General features: G+C 38.8%; 1 protein-coding gene across 2 annotated transcripts in view; it reads left to right on the top strand.

Moving 5' to 3' along the window:
* MDGA2 (MAM domain containing glycosylphosphatidylinositol anchor 2) overlaps positions 1–17776 on the top strand; it is a 453765-nt gene that overhangs the window by 191616 nt on the left and 244373 nt on the right. For both annotated transcript variants that reach the window (XM_072115988.1, XM_072115986.1), the window contains exon 2: positions 12271–12410. In XM_072115988.1, coding sequence (XP_071972089.1) covers positions 12271–12410 — 140 coding nt within the window. The remainder of the gene's footprint in view (positions 1–12270; positions 12411–17776) is intronic.

Here is a 17776-nt window from a genome sequence, read left to right as displayed (position 1 = left end):
ATGTCTATAAGCGTATTTGTTTCAGAAGTGGCAGAAAATCCTTCATCAATTTTTGCGGTTTCTTTTATCATTCATTTCCAGGTTTCCTGCTTCTTATCCAAGGAAATGTCAGTTCACACTTGTCACTTCTGGCTGTATCTTACAATTTATGTGACTTAAAAGTTATATTGTCACTCTTTTAAACCCGAGGAGAAATGTTTGCAGTAAATGTCTTGACATGTTAAACTACTGATGCGCTCACATTCTTCTCCTTTAAATATGCGTCTCCCAGGACAGAGTCTATGAAGTTGGACCATTGTGAAACCTTACTCAGCACCCAGAATGGACCTATATACAATTCATATATTAGCATGAGGTGTCTCAGTAATTATTTGTATTCTCTACTAAAAGGAACTTAATGGAAACCTACCATTTGGTTTGATGTATTATGAAGCAAACATACCTTGAGAATGCTGAAGTTACACTGATGCAGGATTATATCTTGGCTAATCCCTGAGCTGAGTGGTTTTGCTGATCAAACAATTATAACATTCAGGACCTTGTGAAAGCTTGGTCAGCATGGCTGCCTTGATCAACACATTACACAGGGGAGCTTGGAATTACAAATGGTGGTTAGTGAAGCATGACTAATCAACCTGAGCTGAATCACTCATACACAGCAGCTGGAGGATGGTGCAGCAATTGATTATTCTGTCTGGCAGGGAGAAAAGTGATTGCATCATCATCTCCTGCAGAGAAAAACTGGTAGGCTGGGAGAAGCAGGGAACCAAGCACTGAAGGAGCCATAGAAGGGGCAGAGCTTAATTATCATAATGTTATATCTGTTTTATCAGAAAAACCACTCAGGTCAGGGATTAACCAAGATATGATCCTGCATCAGTGTAGCTACAGCAGTCTCAAGGTATGTTTCATAATGTTCATAATGCCTGAAATCAAATGGTAGGTTTCGCACGCCCTATGTTAAAGGTGCACCACAAAAAAGTTGGTGAACTCTGTCGGGCCAGTGCAGGGAAGCGCCAGATTCATGATTTCTGTTGTACCTTCTTAATGAATCTGGGGAACCCCGCATTATACACTTTTAGTGAAGTTTCCCACATTCTTAGTAAATGTGTCGCATCAGTTTTCTATAGAAAAACAGCAAGAAAAGATCTAGAAAACTGTGAGGAACTCATACAGAACGTATACTGAAAGATTGTATAATTTTACATTATGCAAACAATTACCTTAATTTGCTGAAATGGGACAACCCCTTTAATTTAAGGGAATGTACATATCTGCCTTTTTCATGAGAGTCAAATGTTTATACAAGCAACTATGGGGGTCATTTACTAAGGGCCCGATTCGCGTTTTCCCGACGTGTTACCCGAATATTTCCGATTTGCGCCGCTTGTACATGAATTGCCCCGGGTTTTTGGCGCACGCGATCGGATTGTGGCGCATCGGGGCCGGCATGCGCGCGACAGAAATCGCGGGGGAGTGGCCGAACGAAAACCCGACGTATTCGGAAAACCGCCGCATTTAAAAACCGAAAATGTGTCGCTTGGGGAGCGCTCACCTTCACCTTCTATGGGATGGTGCATTCCGGGGCGTTAAGATTATTTTCGGCGCTGCAGCGCCACCTGGTGGACGGCGGAGGAACTACCATCTTAAATCCCAGCCGGACCCGAATCCTGTGCAGAGAACGCGCCGCTGGATCGCGAATGGGCCGGGTAAGTAAATGTGCCCCTATGTGTTTAGCTTTAATCCCCATTAGAGATGAGTGAATTATTAAAAATTGTGTTCACCAGTGGACCAATTTTCCTATGTATTCTATTCCTATAGCATAACACATGTTGGCATGTATGCTTTGAAGGGGTTGTCCTGAGTGAGCACAACAGCACAACAGGCACCTACCACGAAATTGGTTTCAGAGAACAAAAGGAGCTGGTTTATAAAACCTAAAAAAAAACCTTTTTCCCAAAATCATAGTGTTTACAATCCACAATGGTGTTTTGAGTCCGCTGGGAAGCACACCCCACTGGGTCTGGGTAGAAAGACATCTATGGTTGGTTATAAAATGCATGTTGGACAGAAGAGCATAGAGCTGTGATGAATGGGAATTATTTTTGAACACTCGGTTGTAGAAGTATTTTAGAAACCTACCGAGTTTTAAACAACAAAACTCTTAAGAGAACTACCTGCAGGTTTCTTACTAAACAGTAGGTTACTTGTTGCAGCTTAACATTGTAAAACATGAAGCATTAACTTCTTTTTGGTTTTAAATAAAAAATGTGCTTTTGATATTTAAGCTGTGAAATCAATAGATTACTTTTAATTATTCAGGTTTGGTAAACACTTTAGAAATTATTGGTCACAAGTGATAAATGCTAGAAAAGTGGAAAGCAAAAAGTTCAGACTTACAGCAACATTTTGTAAAATAGGTCTCTTTCCCTCATAGCCAGTACATCCAAGATGGGTATACCCAGCAGGTCAAAAATACTAACTGCAAATCTGTCAGAAGAAAAAAGAACAGTATCTCAACTCCTTCTGAACTCTAAACTAGCAGCTCCACAAGCTCACGTGGCCCAGAAAAACCACAGGAACCAGTGTGTATTTCTCCAGCATCCACATTAAATTATCTAATATTTTTACAAACTGAGGATGGATAAAAAAAATTGTTTTCCAATAAACTGAAAAAGAATGCTGCTTTTATCATCCCGCAAAAATCACATTTATGAACAAATACTATAAGCTATATAAAAAGGAAAAGTTGTGTCCAATTTTATATGCTTAAACTGGTCCTGAAAGGGGTTGCCTATGATTGGAATATGTATAAGTGTATAATAGTTGTATTACCAATCTCAGCCATGGCCAAGAGTGGCACTTTTCCTGGAAAAAAAGCATTCTACCTCTGAAATACCTCTGATATATAGCTCTTAATACTTTAAATGTACAATACATGTTTAACAATGCGGCTCTCAGTGCTGTTGGCGACAAGAAACGCGTTATCAGTAAGTAAATGCCGTACAGACATCATCTTTGTTATTGAATAATTTCACACTCAGCGAATGGCCATCAACCTTCAAATGACAGGCAAAATTAATGTACGACAATGTTCTGCGGGATACGTCATCCCGGCATTTGTTCTGTCTCGTTTTCATGCGTCATGTGGCACAACAATGGTATCGACATCTGCACCTTTCCGGAACAGCTGTGCTACAACAGAGCAAATCAATGCAATGCAATAAGATCTGAAGGAATGTTAGATTTATTACTCATGTTTAATTAAAGCTGATAGAGTTAACCCTTCACTTAAGCAGGGCTAATAATCAAACCGCTAATCTTATTCTGGAATCATTTCTGTTATAGGCAGATGTGTTCACCCTTGAGATGGCTTGGGTAGCTATTATTACTTGGGGCGTAGCCACGCAGTAATAATACAACACCTATAGACTATAATGGAGATATATTGAGGGTCTGTTTTTCAGAGGTATACTGCTCGAAAAACAAATCATATACATAAGGATTCATGAGTAAACAAGACCCCCACATACAATGTTAAGCTTGTGAAACCACAAGGAATGGGCTTATGAGGGGGTTCTTTGGTATTGTGATGCATTTTCATTGTCCTAGTGTAACATCTGTGCTGGTGTTATCCTCTCTTAGTGAAGTGTGGCTGAGGATGCTCGGATTATGTCATTGTTTTTCTCCTGCAGCTATATTTTGTAGAGGGGCCATGATTCTGTTAGAAGCTTCTCCTGGTCAGTGCTTTGTGCTTGCTATATTCTATGTTGGCAGCAAGCTCCTTGTGTTTTGACATTGTGTTTTTCTGATTTCTATATTCTGGTATCCTGATATTTTGCCTATAGTCAGACTAACCTTCTGCTTTGCGATTTTGTACTTCATTTGCCTTCTTTGTTGTTCCACAGCTCTGAATACTTTTCTTCTATGTTTGTCTTGTCAACTACTCCATGTTTTGTTCTTTGGTGCAGGGAGGGAAAGTCCTCTAGTTGTCTACCCACCTCTTAGGTTGTGGATGGATAATAGAAAGGGACAGCTGGGAAGTGAATGTTGCATTAAGGCCCTCTGTCTGTTCCCATAGCCTGAAATATACCCAGTTTGCAAAATAACTAAGCTCAAAGGATTAAAATAAAAGGCCACCACCATTTAAAGTTGATTGTGATCCTGTCTTTTGTGGCACAGAGCAATTCACCAGCAGTTTTGTCCATAGAAAGCCTCAGGTATTGTTAAATATTGTCCCTAGGGATCAATGTATACCATACTTGGGTACTTCAATATCTGCATTCTAACTGCTCCACAGCCCTTCTTGTCTGCTGTAATACCTAACCAGAAGCCTCCTTCTGCTCTTACACAGTGCAGAGTATGTGCTGTATTTATTGAAGAGATTTCACAAACTAGTGCACTCTCGCTTCAATCCTGGAATAGTAATGTATTTTTTTCACATTGCTACTTTCACTACATACAATCCTGGAATAGAAATGCATTTTTTACATTGCCGCTATCAGCACACACACAAATCTCCAGAATTACCTAACACTGTCTGCGGCTATGTTAAGTCTAAATCCATTTAAGAATATAATGAAAAGTGGACATGCATTTGGAAATTAGTGGATGGAATGGTAGACTAGTAGACATCCTTAGGTGATACGCTCCCAGAATAATTTACTTTGGTTTGGCTAGGAACAGAGCAGGTTTTTATTAGAAAAATATTGGCTTTAGGATTACCTTGGGCTCTCTATGAACTTAATTGGACTTCAGCTAACCTTATTGAGATACCTAAACTCAACGGGCCATGATAAAACAGCAGTTTAATAACTATTTCCACCTCGCTACCTCTCTATACTTAAACCCAGCAGAGCCAACACCACAGTTAAATGGTCAATGACTTCCTAGGGAATAATTTATCAAGGATGCTACATCTAAAAAAAAAAAAAAAAGACTATATCTCTTGGGTGCTGCTTATTGTTTTACGGGCGAAAAATCCAGAGGCTACAGATTCATCAACTCCCCAGAGACTATCGCAATGTCTCCATTAATAACATCCCAAACTCGATCTTCTGCTTCTTCTTATAAAGTGTGCATGGTTTTATGCATAAGTCCCAGGTTTAATGGGATTTCCACTGCTCCCCCGGTGGATGTCTCGAGATGAATTTCCTCCGAACGCTCATTGTACAAGCTCCTGCTAGAAATGGTAAACAAATTGCCACTATGGTTTTTTGATAAACTAATCTAGGCCACTGGCAGAAAGCGCTATATAAAACAGAACCGCCAACATAATGATATTGAGATGAGAAAAAAAGAGGTCAACTCACCGCACCAACATCCTTCATTGGAAAATTGTTTTGGTGCCATTCAGGAATAATTTATTACATTTTTTGACATATTTTTTCATTTTTTTTTGTCTTTCTTTCTCCTCCATCTTCGGCACTGGTTTTTATTTACAGCAGGGAATAAGGAAAAAATGGATTCTTTCATGCTATGTTGACTGCGTTTTCTGAAAAAATTACAGATTCTAGCAAAAGTCCCTGACTTGCCATAAATAATAGTAATAAAAATGTGTTAATATTTTTCCTCACACTTTGCAGAAATGTATGATTTAGTTCCATTGCTAAAAACGACAGGCTGAGATAATTTAAGGAACATTAAAAAAGAGGGGGGAAAAGGAAAATAACACAGTTAACGGTTGGCAGAATGTATATGTTTTATTTGTGGCTTGTTTACGCTACTAATCAAGGGTTTTTATGGGGCTGGGAATAATATACAGGCACTTGTTGTCACTAAGATGGACAGAGCATCAATCCGTTTTATGCTTCCATTTGTCCCTTTATAGAACAACATTGTGAGCACCTGGGATATTTTAGGACTATGCATTGGCCAGAGCCGATCCTGCTTGAGGCAGCAGTGAAGAAAAAAATTAGACGGGAACATAAAGTTTTCCAAAATGGTAATTGTAAACCCTAGAGGCCTGTAGTATGTGTATATACCCGGTATGACTCTATAGGGGGTGAAGTTACTGGGTAAAGGAAGCTGGGTAAAGGAAGCTTTCACAACAGGGCCCTAGGGTCTGATCAGGCCCCTCTGGCACATAATAAAACACTAAACACATGGACAGGTTGGGAGTGTGGGGTCGGTAGCAGAGGGGTTGATTTCATATTCATTCACCTTCAAATTATCAACTAAACTAAAACTAAAAATATTTGAAGGGGTTGTATACTTTCAGCAAATAATTGACATTGTTCGTGTAGTGAAAAGTTATACAATTTTCCAATATACTTTTTGTATTAATTCCTTGTGGCTTTCTAGAACTCTGCTTGATGTCATTCAAATGGAAGCTTCATTATTTACTTCCTGTGGATAGAAATTGCTCCCTGGTCATGTCATGTCAGAGAGTAATCAGAGCTGTGTGTTATAACGAGCCGTGCACCTGTGGGACATCACATGACCATTGACCGATGTTTATTCATAGGAAGTAAACAATGAAGCTTCCTATAGAAAGACATACATTGCAAAATGTATATTTTTACTACACAAAAATATCAATTATTTGCTAAAAGTGGACAATTATAATTTTACTATTTTGTGGCAACAATTTCTTCATTTTTTATGCTAAATGTTTTTTTGTTTGTATCAGAACATGTATCCTTCTGTTATGGTCATATAGGAAATGAGATAATAATAATAATAATAAAAAAAAAGGGCTAGAAAATGGCGTTAAAGTCTAAGTAGGAATTGGAGTATCCACAGCAAAAATCTTGACTCAACTCCAGTAACTATCCTGTATTTTTGGGACTTCGGGTGTGTGGCTAGTGGGAGCTTCTTTAAGTCCTCCGCCTACAAGACTGTGAATCTACAAGCAATATCCACACATTCTTGATGGTGTATTTGGCATAACCCCAATTGGTAACCAGGTGAGCAGCCCTAAATGGGTTTTGGTTGCTTTTCCACTATTCTAGAAGATATCACCTGAGGCGCCGTTCTCTGTTTGCCCCTTTTTTGTTTTTTTCTGTATTATGGTCATATAGGGCAATTTGATGTATACAGGTTATAGGGTTACCCTACTAGACAAGTCATTTATACCATGCTCTATCTACATAATACAATAGAATTGCTCACTGGCCAATCACATGAGATGCTGCGGTGGATATAACCAGTTATCTATGGGTGAGAGAATTAGACAAACCAGAAGAATAGAAACCCCCACTCCCCCTTGGGGTGATGGTAGGGGAAGAGACAGAGAGCTAATGCTTCATCTCTCCCTCAGAGAACATTCTAATTACTTTTATTTATAGTAAAATCCTGGGACTGCCCCCCACAGGCTAATAACATGACAGATGACATAAGAGTTCACATGTTGTCACATGAGTTCTTTACTCAAACCGATGAAGCTAGAATATCCTACTAAACAGGGGTAGTTTTTAAGAGTCCGAGCTAAAGCTGACATTCACTGTACATTGTCTTTTTTTAGGTTATTGACTTAGTACAGACACATGGCAATAACTGTGTTCACATACACTCATTACAATTATAAATTAATTTCCATTTACACATGTAATCTAATAGAAATTTGGAAACCCTACCTAATTGTATAAAGGGGAAGTATGTCTTTAGCATGAAATGGTATTTGTGTTAGACAGAAGTCTGTTGTGTCAAGGTCATTTACAGATATTTGTAAATTTTAGTTGACTCTGTAAAACTAGGTGTGATCTACTCATTAGCATTTTTCTTTCTTCATATCTTTTTGTTTACAGTTGTATTCTCTTATCAGTATATAAACACATCTGTTGTCTGCGCCTCAGCTGTAATGTTTGCACACAAGCTCTCGAGAGCCATTCGACTAGAATAAATAAATATGGTTTAGTCTGGAACACTAGTTTTCATCAAATCTTTTCTAAATAATCAAACTCCTGTGACCACACCAAATCCTTATTGAATCAAATTTTTATCCTTTGTATTTGTGAATACATCCAGTCTTGGCCAAAGGATAGGAAAAGGCTGCAGCTATATGGTGACATCTCATTGCATGGGCTCCATTACATTACAATTGCATCAATAGTTACCAGTAGAAACATGGTGGAAACTGAACTTGTCATCACTGCAAAAAATCCCTATATGCTTGGGTACTGCTACTGAAACACCACAGTGCTTATATCTTGGACCTCTTACAAATCAACTGAACATCAGTCAATCTGTAGGACTAGTCACTGGGGCAACAAAAACTGGGCAGAATCAGAAACAGAAATTCCCTTTAAGTGTTTTTTTTCCAGATCTTAAATTAAGGCCTAATGAAGGCATACCTTTAGTGATGAATGGACCCAAATCTGCACAATTCTGGTCCATGCCAAACATTGTGTGTTTGGATCCCCAAACCTGGCCTTCAGCTACAGGGTTCGGCTCAACCCCCACCATTGACACCCTGTTGTTAACTTTTTAAGTACCGTGTCAGTATGGATCTATGATCCTTGGGAAAATGGTGTCTTTGCAGGTGCCATTAGAAGTGTGACACCCACGACAGGTGCTCCAAGTTTCCATTGTGGTGATTGCTTGGATCCGTTAATCCATACTTACCTCAAGGTAATAATCAAGGCGTTAACCCTATAATCCTGAGAAATCATGTTATACCTGTTTAATTGTTACTATAGGCACAGCTTTACTGTACAGGTACTTGTTCCTCTCAATTATAGGGCCAGGGGTTGGAACTTTATCAAGCAAACATTTTTTACTATAGCCTATTAGCTTGGACAAGTATTATTTTCATAACCTTGTGTAACTCCATCATCTTGATATACTCATTACAGACAAACCATCAAATCTAGCAAAATCTAAGGAATCCTAAATGCAATTATAATTGTAATAAACCCAAAACCCAACTAAATGATTTATACGGCAACTTGCCCCTAACCTGGACTGGTGGAAAAGATTTAATAGCTGAAATTCCTTAGATTCCTTATGAGATGTTTACCATCAATTCTTCCACTTACTAATCCATCATACTGCAGCTGAAAGGCCCGAAATGCGTCTAATAAAGGCTGTATTTCCACAGTTCACCTGCTTCTCATATGAAGAGCTCTCCTCTCGTATTGGGTTTCAAAATTGATTTTTGAGCAATATCTATATTTATGGGTGAAAAGACAATGAGAAGACTTAGGGGAGATTTATAATTGAGCAGGTTTTATTGCGCCAGTTTTTTAGACTGTCTTAGGAGCTTTTTGTACATATGTGTGATATACAGTATGTGAAAAATGAGGTGTTAACGTCTGCAATGGATTTGAGATTGGTTGGTGAAAAGTTTTAAATTTTTACACAACCAATTCCTAAGTATTTTTTTATGCCAGAAACAGATTGCTGGATATTTGCATGTAATTTTTAGATTTTTTTTAAAAGTCGCACTTCATAAATCTAAGAACCTTGAGGGGAATTTATAATAAGCTGGCACATGGTGCACTAGTGTTTAGCACTAGCTAAATCCCTGCCATCCACCAGTCATCATATCTATCAGGAAGCTCCAACCTGGTGACTCAGTGGTGGGCAGCATGGTGACTCACTGGTTTGCACTACAGCCTTGTAGCGCTGCAGTCCTGAGTTCAAGTCCAATCCAGGTCAACATTGCCAAAGAGTTTGTATGTTCTCTCCAAAACTTACTGGTAGATTGATTAGATTGTGAGCCCCATGGGGACAGCGACTGATTTGGAAAGCTCTGTGTAGCGCTTTGGATTCTGTGTGCGCTATATAAATAAAGGAAATATTATTATAAATGCGGCAGGGGTTGCACCATGACCAATTTTATGATAGGTCCCACATGTGGGTAATATGTAAACATGGGTCAGGAACATGTCGACCCATCATGACACCAATTATGCCCCCTTTTAGGCCAAGTGGGCATAGTGTAAGGTGGGAAGTAGGCACAATTGTTGGCTGTACCTAAGAACTACGCCCAGAATTCTCTTCACAAGGTGAAGAGGATGTGGTCGCAACTGGGCCCAAGAGCCTTTGGGGGCCCAAAAGGTCTCACTTTCCCATATGAGAAGACTCGTACTATAAACCATACATTATAGTCGGGGGGACCTGGCACAGACCTTGTACTGGGGCCCATCAGCGTAAAGTTACACCACTGCACGATACCCCCCTATTGCTAATAATAAGAAGCAACACTAAGTACAAGGTAGTGCATGAAAGCAAAAGAATTTTACCTGTGTCTGTACTGGAATGGACTAATAGATGTAGACAAGCAGCGTTCATGGTATTAATAAGTGTTCAGTGGTGGTAATAAGTAAGATATCCAATTCCAGGGTGCAGATCCCTTTAAGACGCTGCCTGTGTAATGCAGGCCTAGCCGAACCTTTTCAAAGGCAAAATGTTTCTTCTAAAACAAGTTGTTTGTTATTTTGGCTCATTGCTTTATAAGCTGTGTTCTTGTATTTGCTTGTAGCCTGTAAATGCTAAACATTATAGGTCAATTCAGGATACGCAGCACTTATTCAAGGCTCACTTAGCTCGCAGGTCTGACACATGATGCTTAATAAAGCCGGCCAAGAAAATGTAACAAAACACATCGAATCAACTCCGGCTACAGGACTTAATAAAAGTAACGGTCAGTGTTACAGTGCATGCGGGATGCTGAAGGAATTATATGTGGGCGTTCATTAGAAGAGAGGGTTTATATTCTACTTCGCACATTCGTGATACAGCGTTGTTAGCCTTTGTGGAAAAATACTGTGTGCAGAAGATTAATATGGAGATTTTATATCATTTACATAAAGTGCAACACACATTTTAGCACCTCTTTTGCAATACAAAATGCTATCTATCTATCTATCTATCTATCTATTTAAAGCAACCGATTTTTCATATACAGACAGTCCCCTACTTAAGGACACCTGACTTACAGATGACCCCTAGTTAAAGACGGACCTCTCTGCCCACTGTGACCTCTGGTGAAGCTCTCTGGATGCTTTACTCTGGTCCCAGACTGCAACGATCAGCTATGAGGTGTCTGTAATGAAGCTTTATTGATAATCCTTGGTCCAATTACAGCAAAAAAATTTGAAACTCCAATTGTCACTGGGGCAAAAAAAAAATTTGTCTGGATCTACAATTATAAAATATACAATTTTGACTTAAATACAAATTCAACTCAAGAACAAACCTATGGAACCTATCTTGTATGTAATATGGGGACTGCCTGTACTAGTGCAGCTGAATCCTTTTGTTTTTTCTATCTATCTATCTACCTATCTATCTATCTATCTATCTCTATCTAGCTATACAATAAAGAACTGTAGGAAGCTGTGCAAAAATGTGAAAATCTTATCTATTTTAAATCTATTTTATATTTATTGATAAATTATTATTTGCTTATTATTTAGAGATCTAAGATATGTAGAGTCCCGGCTAAACTGCACTTTATCTTTCCCTCAGTTTCTGATCAGTGTGGGCGGTGCTCTCAAGCGGTGTGAACAATGGCTCACATTTGGTGGGGTTGTCCAACAGTAAAGGTTTTATGGGACACGGTTCTTGCTGTAGTTCAGAAGCTTTTGGGTGTTTCTTTGGCTAAAGAGCCCTCCATAGTTTTGCTCCCCCTATTGCCTCATCCTGTTTGAAAGCCCTCCCATTGTTTGCTCAGCTCCTGCTCAATGCCAGAACCGTTATCCCTAAACTTTGGAAGAGCACTAGAACGCCTTCCATCTCTGATTGGTTTGAAGAAATTGCTCAAATTCAGCAAACTGAAGAGTTGATGGCTGATATTCATAATAGAGTCTTGCATCACTATGAATGCTGGTCCGGCTGGTTGGACTTTCATGGGTCTCCTGATTATAAATCTTTTAATTAATGTACAGTTAGACTGTAATGCCCTCCCCCTACATACCCTCCCATCCTTTTTATTCTATTCTTATCTTTCTTCTTTCTTTCTTTCTCTACTGACACCCCTTAGGCGCATATTTTCTTTCTTCTTTTAGCCACTTAATGACTCGTAGGGTGGCTCTCTATATCTCTTGAGTGCTAATAGTTGTATATACATTAAGGGCACTACCCCCCAGTGTGTTGATAATATGTTTCACAATAAATGTACTTGTTATTTTCCAAAACTAATAGGTAATACCTCTGTGAGTACTGTATTATGCTAGATTGCATTTTTTTCTGTACTTGAAAGGTTCTGTATAAACTTTGTGTAATGTTGATCTCATTTTATTAATAAAATACTTTAGTGTTAAAATATAACAATTTGGAAATGTCAATAGTAGTGATCGTGAATTGTTTCTGCTTCATTGACAGCACCACCCACTGTTCGGATTATCCACTCGGGGCTGGCGTGTAATATAGAGGAGGAGAGGTACTCAGAGCGGGTGTACACAATACGGGAAGGAGAAACGTTAGAGTTGACATGTCTAGTCACAGGACACCCGAGACCACAGGTGAGTAAGAACAATACAAAAATCTTTGAGAACATTTGATAATGTGTTTAAAAAAAAGATAATTGGGAGTAAATAAAGGAAGAATGGAGCACTCACGTGTGGAAAGAAGGTAACGGATTTAATTTTAAACTCTTGGGGTCTATTTCATGATCTTTGATGAAAATTTCTGAAAAGTTTTGCACAAGTAGCTGGGTGAAGAAACATGTCCTTTCGTTCAAGCTAAGCTCTTGTAGTTTTTCCTTTTACAGCTAGAAAAATAATGTGATACGTGTACTATACGCGTCTTATTGCCACCCAATGATTGTGTTTTTTACCATCTTATCAAATTGAAATGAATGGAGGGAGCACCTATTTCAGAATGCTTCCAATGTCCTGACCTTTATGACAAAAAACTCTCTCATTATGTTTTTGTCATAATTCTGCTATATATAAACTCAAAGAGATAGGTTATAGATTTTTTTTTAACTTACAGAAATAATTTTGTGATCACCTTGACTGCATAGATTACGGTACCTCTAGAAGCAGTGAGGGGGCATAATTAGAAGTGTCGGGGCAGCCACAGGAGTGACAGAGCCTTATAATCATAATTTTATAATTGTTTTTTTTAGCAAAACCACTCAGTTCAGTAAGATAAGATATTTGTATCTTGTAATTCCAAGCTCCCCTGTGTAATGTGTTGATCAAGGCAGCCATGCTGACCCAGCTTTCCCAAGGTCCTGAATATTATAATTGTTTGATCAGCAAAACCACTCAGCTCAGGGATTAGCCAAGATATATATAATCCTGCATCAGTGTAGCTACAGCATTCTCAAGGTATGTTTGGTTCATAATGCATAGAACCAAATGGTAGATTTCCTTAAAGTATGGTTTCTTCTGGAGATTTAGCAACAAATTGTAGACAATTTGAAATGATAAATGTCATATGCGACATTTAGCACATCTGGAAATGAAGATAAATTTGCATTTCAAAATGTCCCCAAAAAGGTGCAAAAATCGCAATGCGCCGAAAAAGACAGAAATCACTCGCCAGAGATCTTGTTCCAAACATTAAGGGCAATTGTTCATGGACAGATAGAGGTAAAAGACAAGAGGCTGACGAAGTTAAAGACAGGAGGCTTTAATTTACACCAAGAAGTCAGTGCAGTACTTTTACTAGATGTATATTGGTAAATTACCTAATATCCTGTCCCCCACACTAACACACATTACGAAATACATGAGGTTTATTGGCCAACCCCTTTAAGTTCTTTTGTTTTCTATAGTTGCTGCTTTTTTTTTCCTCCAAATTCCCATGTTTCCCGAATTTATTCTTCTAAGCCTCCTGGGCTGTCCTACATGCAACATTACTTATAGAAGATGGTGTCAAGATGGGACGGAGAATATTATTGCTTTGTTGTAATTATGCCTGCAGTTCTGTAACGTGTCATGTACTCTAGAAAACAAATATCTTTAGCTTTTGCCAACTTGGTCCTGTTCCTGGCTTTTTGCCTTTCTCTCAGGCTCTGTGTGCTGTGAATTTTAAGCAGCGAACAACTTGCACAGTGTGCAAATGACAGGAAGTGCTGGCGGTTCCATCGTGGTAAATGAATCTGCTTATTTGGAGATAACATACTTTATTTAAGGCTACGTGACAACGTGGCAGGGCTGACGTCTAACATGAAAAAGGCTGACGAGTCCCGTTATGACACAACCTTTTATTTGTCGAAATTCTTTGTAAAACCTGTTGGGGAAGTAATCTTGGAAGACTAATGAGCAATCATCGGGCTGTAGTTGAGAGTGGAGAGCGACGTGGTTTCCTTCATTTTTCGCACTAATGTGATAGATCAAAGGGAATCAAGAATTATAATGCACTTAAACCACTTTGTCTACTAAACTTAAGAGAAGGGTTTATTTAGAGAAGTGTCAATGTTATCAGGATGAAGTATTCAGAGTGAAGGCTATCACTTCTTTTGCCTATGTATTTATTTGTAAGGACATTTCTCATGGATTCCATTTTAGTGGCATTAAAAAGGATGCATTTGCTTTATGGCAGCAGCAATGGATGGGTGTTATAGAGGTTTTCCAAGCTTATTGATGACTGTATAATACATAGTGGGAGAGGTAAACCCCACTCCTGCCGTCACACCAGACATGTCTAGGGGCTTCGGAGGGGCAGTTCTATGCCAGAAATTGCAACTATGTACAAGGCTTCTACGTCAGAAAGCTGACATACATGCTTCAATAAATCCCCCTCAGTGAATATTAGTGTAGTAAGGGTCAGACACTCCGGACCCCCACAGATCAATTGATTATGGTGTTTAAGAACAGTAGTGGTAGGGCTCGGTGCCTGGCCTGGAATCAGCTGATCGGGCCTCTTTCACATGGACATTTTTCCAGTTCAGTATTTCTGTGCATTATGAATCTGTATATACAAGATAGTTTTTTATCTGTATGTGCGGGTATGACACTGCCTTATCTGTATCCTTATCCTTATAAAATACTATGAGCTGTTAAATGATGGATGGCTGACTATTGGCTGCACCTCCCACTGTTTCTGATCTCCCTGGATACTGCACGTATTCATAATTATAGTGACTACATTTTTGTTCAGGGGTTATGGTGGACTTGGGGTTCAATGGCTTTGACTGGACAATACTTGATCCAGTAAGTGGAGATTGGAAAATGAGAAAGAGACCAAGGAGAGCGATTATTCCATATAATTTTCTTTTCAATCAGGAAACCCCTATTATAGCCCTGTCATCATAAAGGGAACGTGTCAGCAGCCATCGAATTCAGGTGGGGAGAGCTTGACTTCAATGCTAAGCTCCACTCAATGGTGGACTTCAATGCTAAGCTCGTGCTATGGCGTATGATGAAAGCGACACCCCTCTGGCTTAGGCCTACTGATTTATCCAGTAGGTAGCTGCGCAGGTGTATTTTTATGCAAAAAAAAGATGAATGTTTGCACGGTCTAGGTATTTCAGGGCTTCTACGCCACTTTTTTAATGAAGTGTTAATCACAAGATAGTGATTTATCGCGTACATTTTTGCTGACAGGTTCTCTTAACCCCTTATCACCGACACTAGTTTTCAGCTCAATGACCAGACTCGATTTTTCAAATCTGACATGTCTCACGATAATTGGTTATAACTTCGGAACGCTTTAACATATCCCGGTGATTTTGAGAATGTTTTCTCGTGACACATTGTACTTCATGTTAGTTATAAAATTTAAGTGATAAGTTTTGCGTTTCGTTCTGAAAAAAAGTGAAAATTTGGCAAAAGTTTGTAAAAATTCTTCATTTTCCAAGTTTGAAATGTTCTGGTTTCCAGACAGGAAGTAAAACTACCCAAAAAGTTTGATAATTAACATTTACAGAATATCTGCTTTATGTTGGGATGATATTTTATGCTTCCGGTCATTTTTCTAGGATGTTATGAGGTGCAGAACTTTAGGTGCGATTTTTCTTATTTTCATGAAAATTGCCAAAACTCACATTTTGAGGGACAACTCAGCTTCCAAGTGACTTTGAAAGGCCTAAATAATAGTAAAACCCCATAAATTACCCCACTATAGAAAGTTCACCCCTCAACATATGTAAAACAACTTCTATTAAGTCCATTAACCCTTTAAGTGTTTCACATGGGTTAAAAAATATGGACCTGCGATTTAGAAACTAGAATTTTTTTGGAAATACATTCATTTAGGCCAAAACTGACATTTTCAGAATAAATTAAATGATGAAACGCACTGCAACGCTTGATGCCCAATTCCTCCTGAGTGTACTGATACCACATATGTGGTGGTAAACTCCTGTATGGGTGCACGGCCGAGTATAGAATGAATGGAGGCGCCATTCACAGCAGATTTGTATTGTCACATTGTACAACCTATACATTTTTATTTTTTTTGGTAATGCGATCATATGAGGGCTTATTTTTTATGGGATGAGATACAATGTATAAATAATTTATTTTGGGAGTCTAAAGCTTATTCATGAGATTTTATTAACTATTTCAAGGGGGACACAAACAAAATCATCAATTTTTATTTTGGATTGTTAGCATTTTTTTCCCCCCGCTCACCGTAACGTAAAAATAATATTTTATCTTTATTCTCTGGTTCACTACGATTGCGGTGATACCTCATTTATATAGTTTTTCTTATTTTTGCTCAATTTTCCTGAGCAAAACCAATATTGGAGAAAATCGCATTGTTTTTACTATTGACAACTTTTCAGGGCCATAACTTCTCTATTTTTCTGTTGTCAGATCTGGTTGAGGGCTTATTTTTTGCGAAAACAGTTGTTCTATTCAGTCGTATCATATTAGGTAACGTAACTTTTTTTGATCACTTTTTAGAACATTTTTTGTGATGGTGTTTGATGAAAAATTGTATATTATGGGAAGTTTTTCGAGTTTTTTTTTTTATGTAGTTCACCGAGCGGGTTCAATATTGATTTAGATTTATTGTACAGATTAATACGGACACGGTGATACCAAATATGTACGTGTTTTTGTGTTTTATTTACTTTATTTGCATTTTATGTGTTACTGGGGAGATTATGGGACTTTTATTTTATTTATTTATTTAATTATATTATAAAAAGATTTAATTTTTTTTTTTTTTTACTTTTTTACATTTTCTACTTCTTGGCTTGAATAAGCGATCATCCGATCGCTTATTCAAGCCTTTACACTGCAATACACTTGTATTGCAGTGTATAGTGAAAGTAACTGAGCATGCTGAGCATGCTCAGTTACATACAGCCGGGTCCTGCCAGGAAGGCAGGACCCGGTGAGAAGAGGAGCCGACAGCCCCGGGTCACTCGTCGGAACCCGGGGCAGCGGCAGGAGGGATCGGATCCCCCGGTAAGCACACCGGGGGTGTCCGATCCACGGGGGACACACTTGCACGCCGCGGTCATGCTTGACCGCGGCGTGCAAGGGGTTAAACACCCGGGATCGGAGTTTTTCCGATCCCGGGTGTTAGTGCCGGGTCTGGGCTGTGATATCACAGCCCGACACCGGCAACAGCGAGACCCGGTGTCCCGAAAACTTCTTCTGATGCGCCGCCGTAGAAAGGCGTCGCATCAGAAGAAGTACCCTTAATGACCGCCGTAAAAACCCGATAGGGCGGTCATTAAGGGGTTAAATAGTCATTTAGGTAGATATTAGTTAAGGAACCTTACCACAATGGACCTCAAAAATTATGTACAGAAGGTGCCTTGGACATTATTTATCCATTTTAAGAGTAATTTTCATCTAATTTCCTATATTACTTGGCAGTGGTGCTCATGCAGCCATTTTTGTAACAGTAGACAGTAAAACAAAAACAAAAAAGCAATTACACTTTTCAGGAGATCTGCTGAAATATTTGCTGAATA

This window comes from Engystomops pustulosus, chromosome 7, assembly GCF_040894005.1.
Source record: "Engystomops pustulosus chromosome 7, aEngPut4.maternal, whole genome shotgun sequence".
NCBI classification, from domain to species: Eukaryota; Metazoa; Chordata; class Amphibia; order Anura; family Leptodactylidae; genus Engystomops; species Engystomops pustulosus.
The sequence above is the reverse complement of the archived record's forward strand: the minus strand, read 5'-3'. Positions and strand labels throughout refer to the sequence as shown.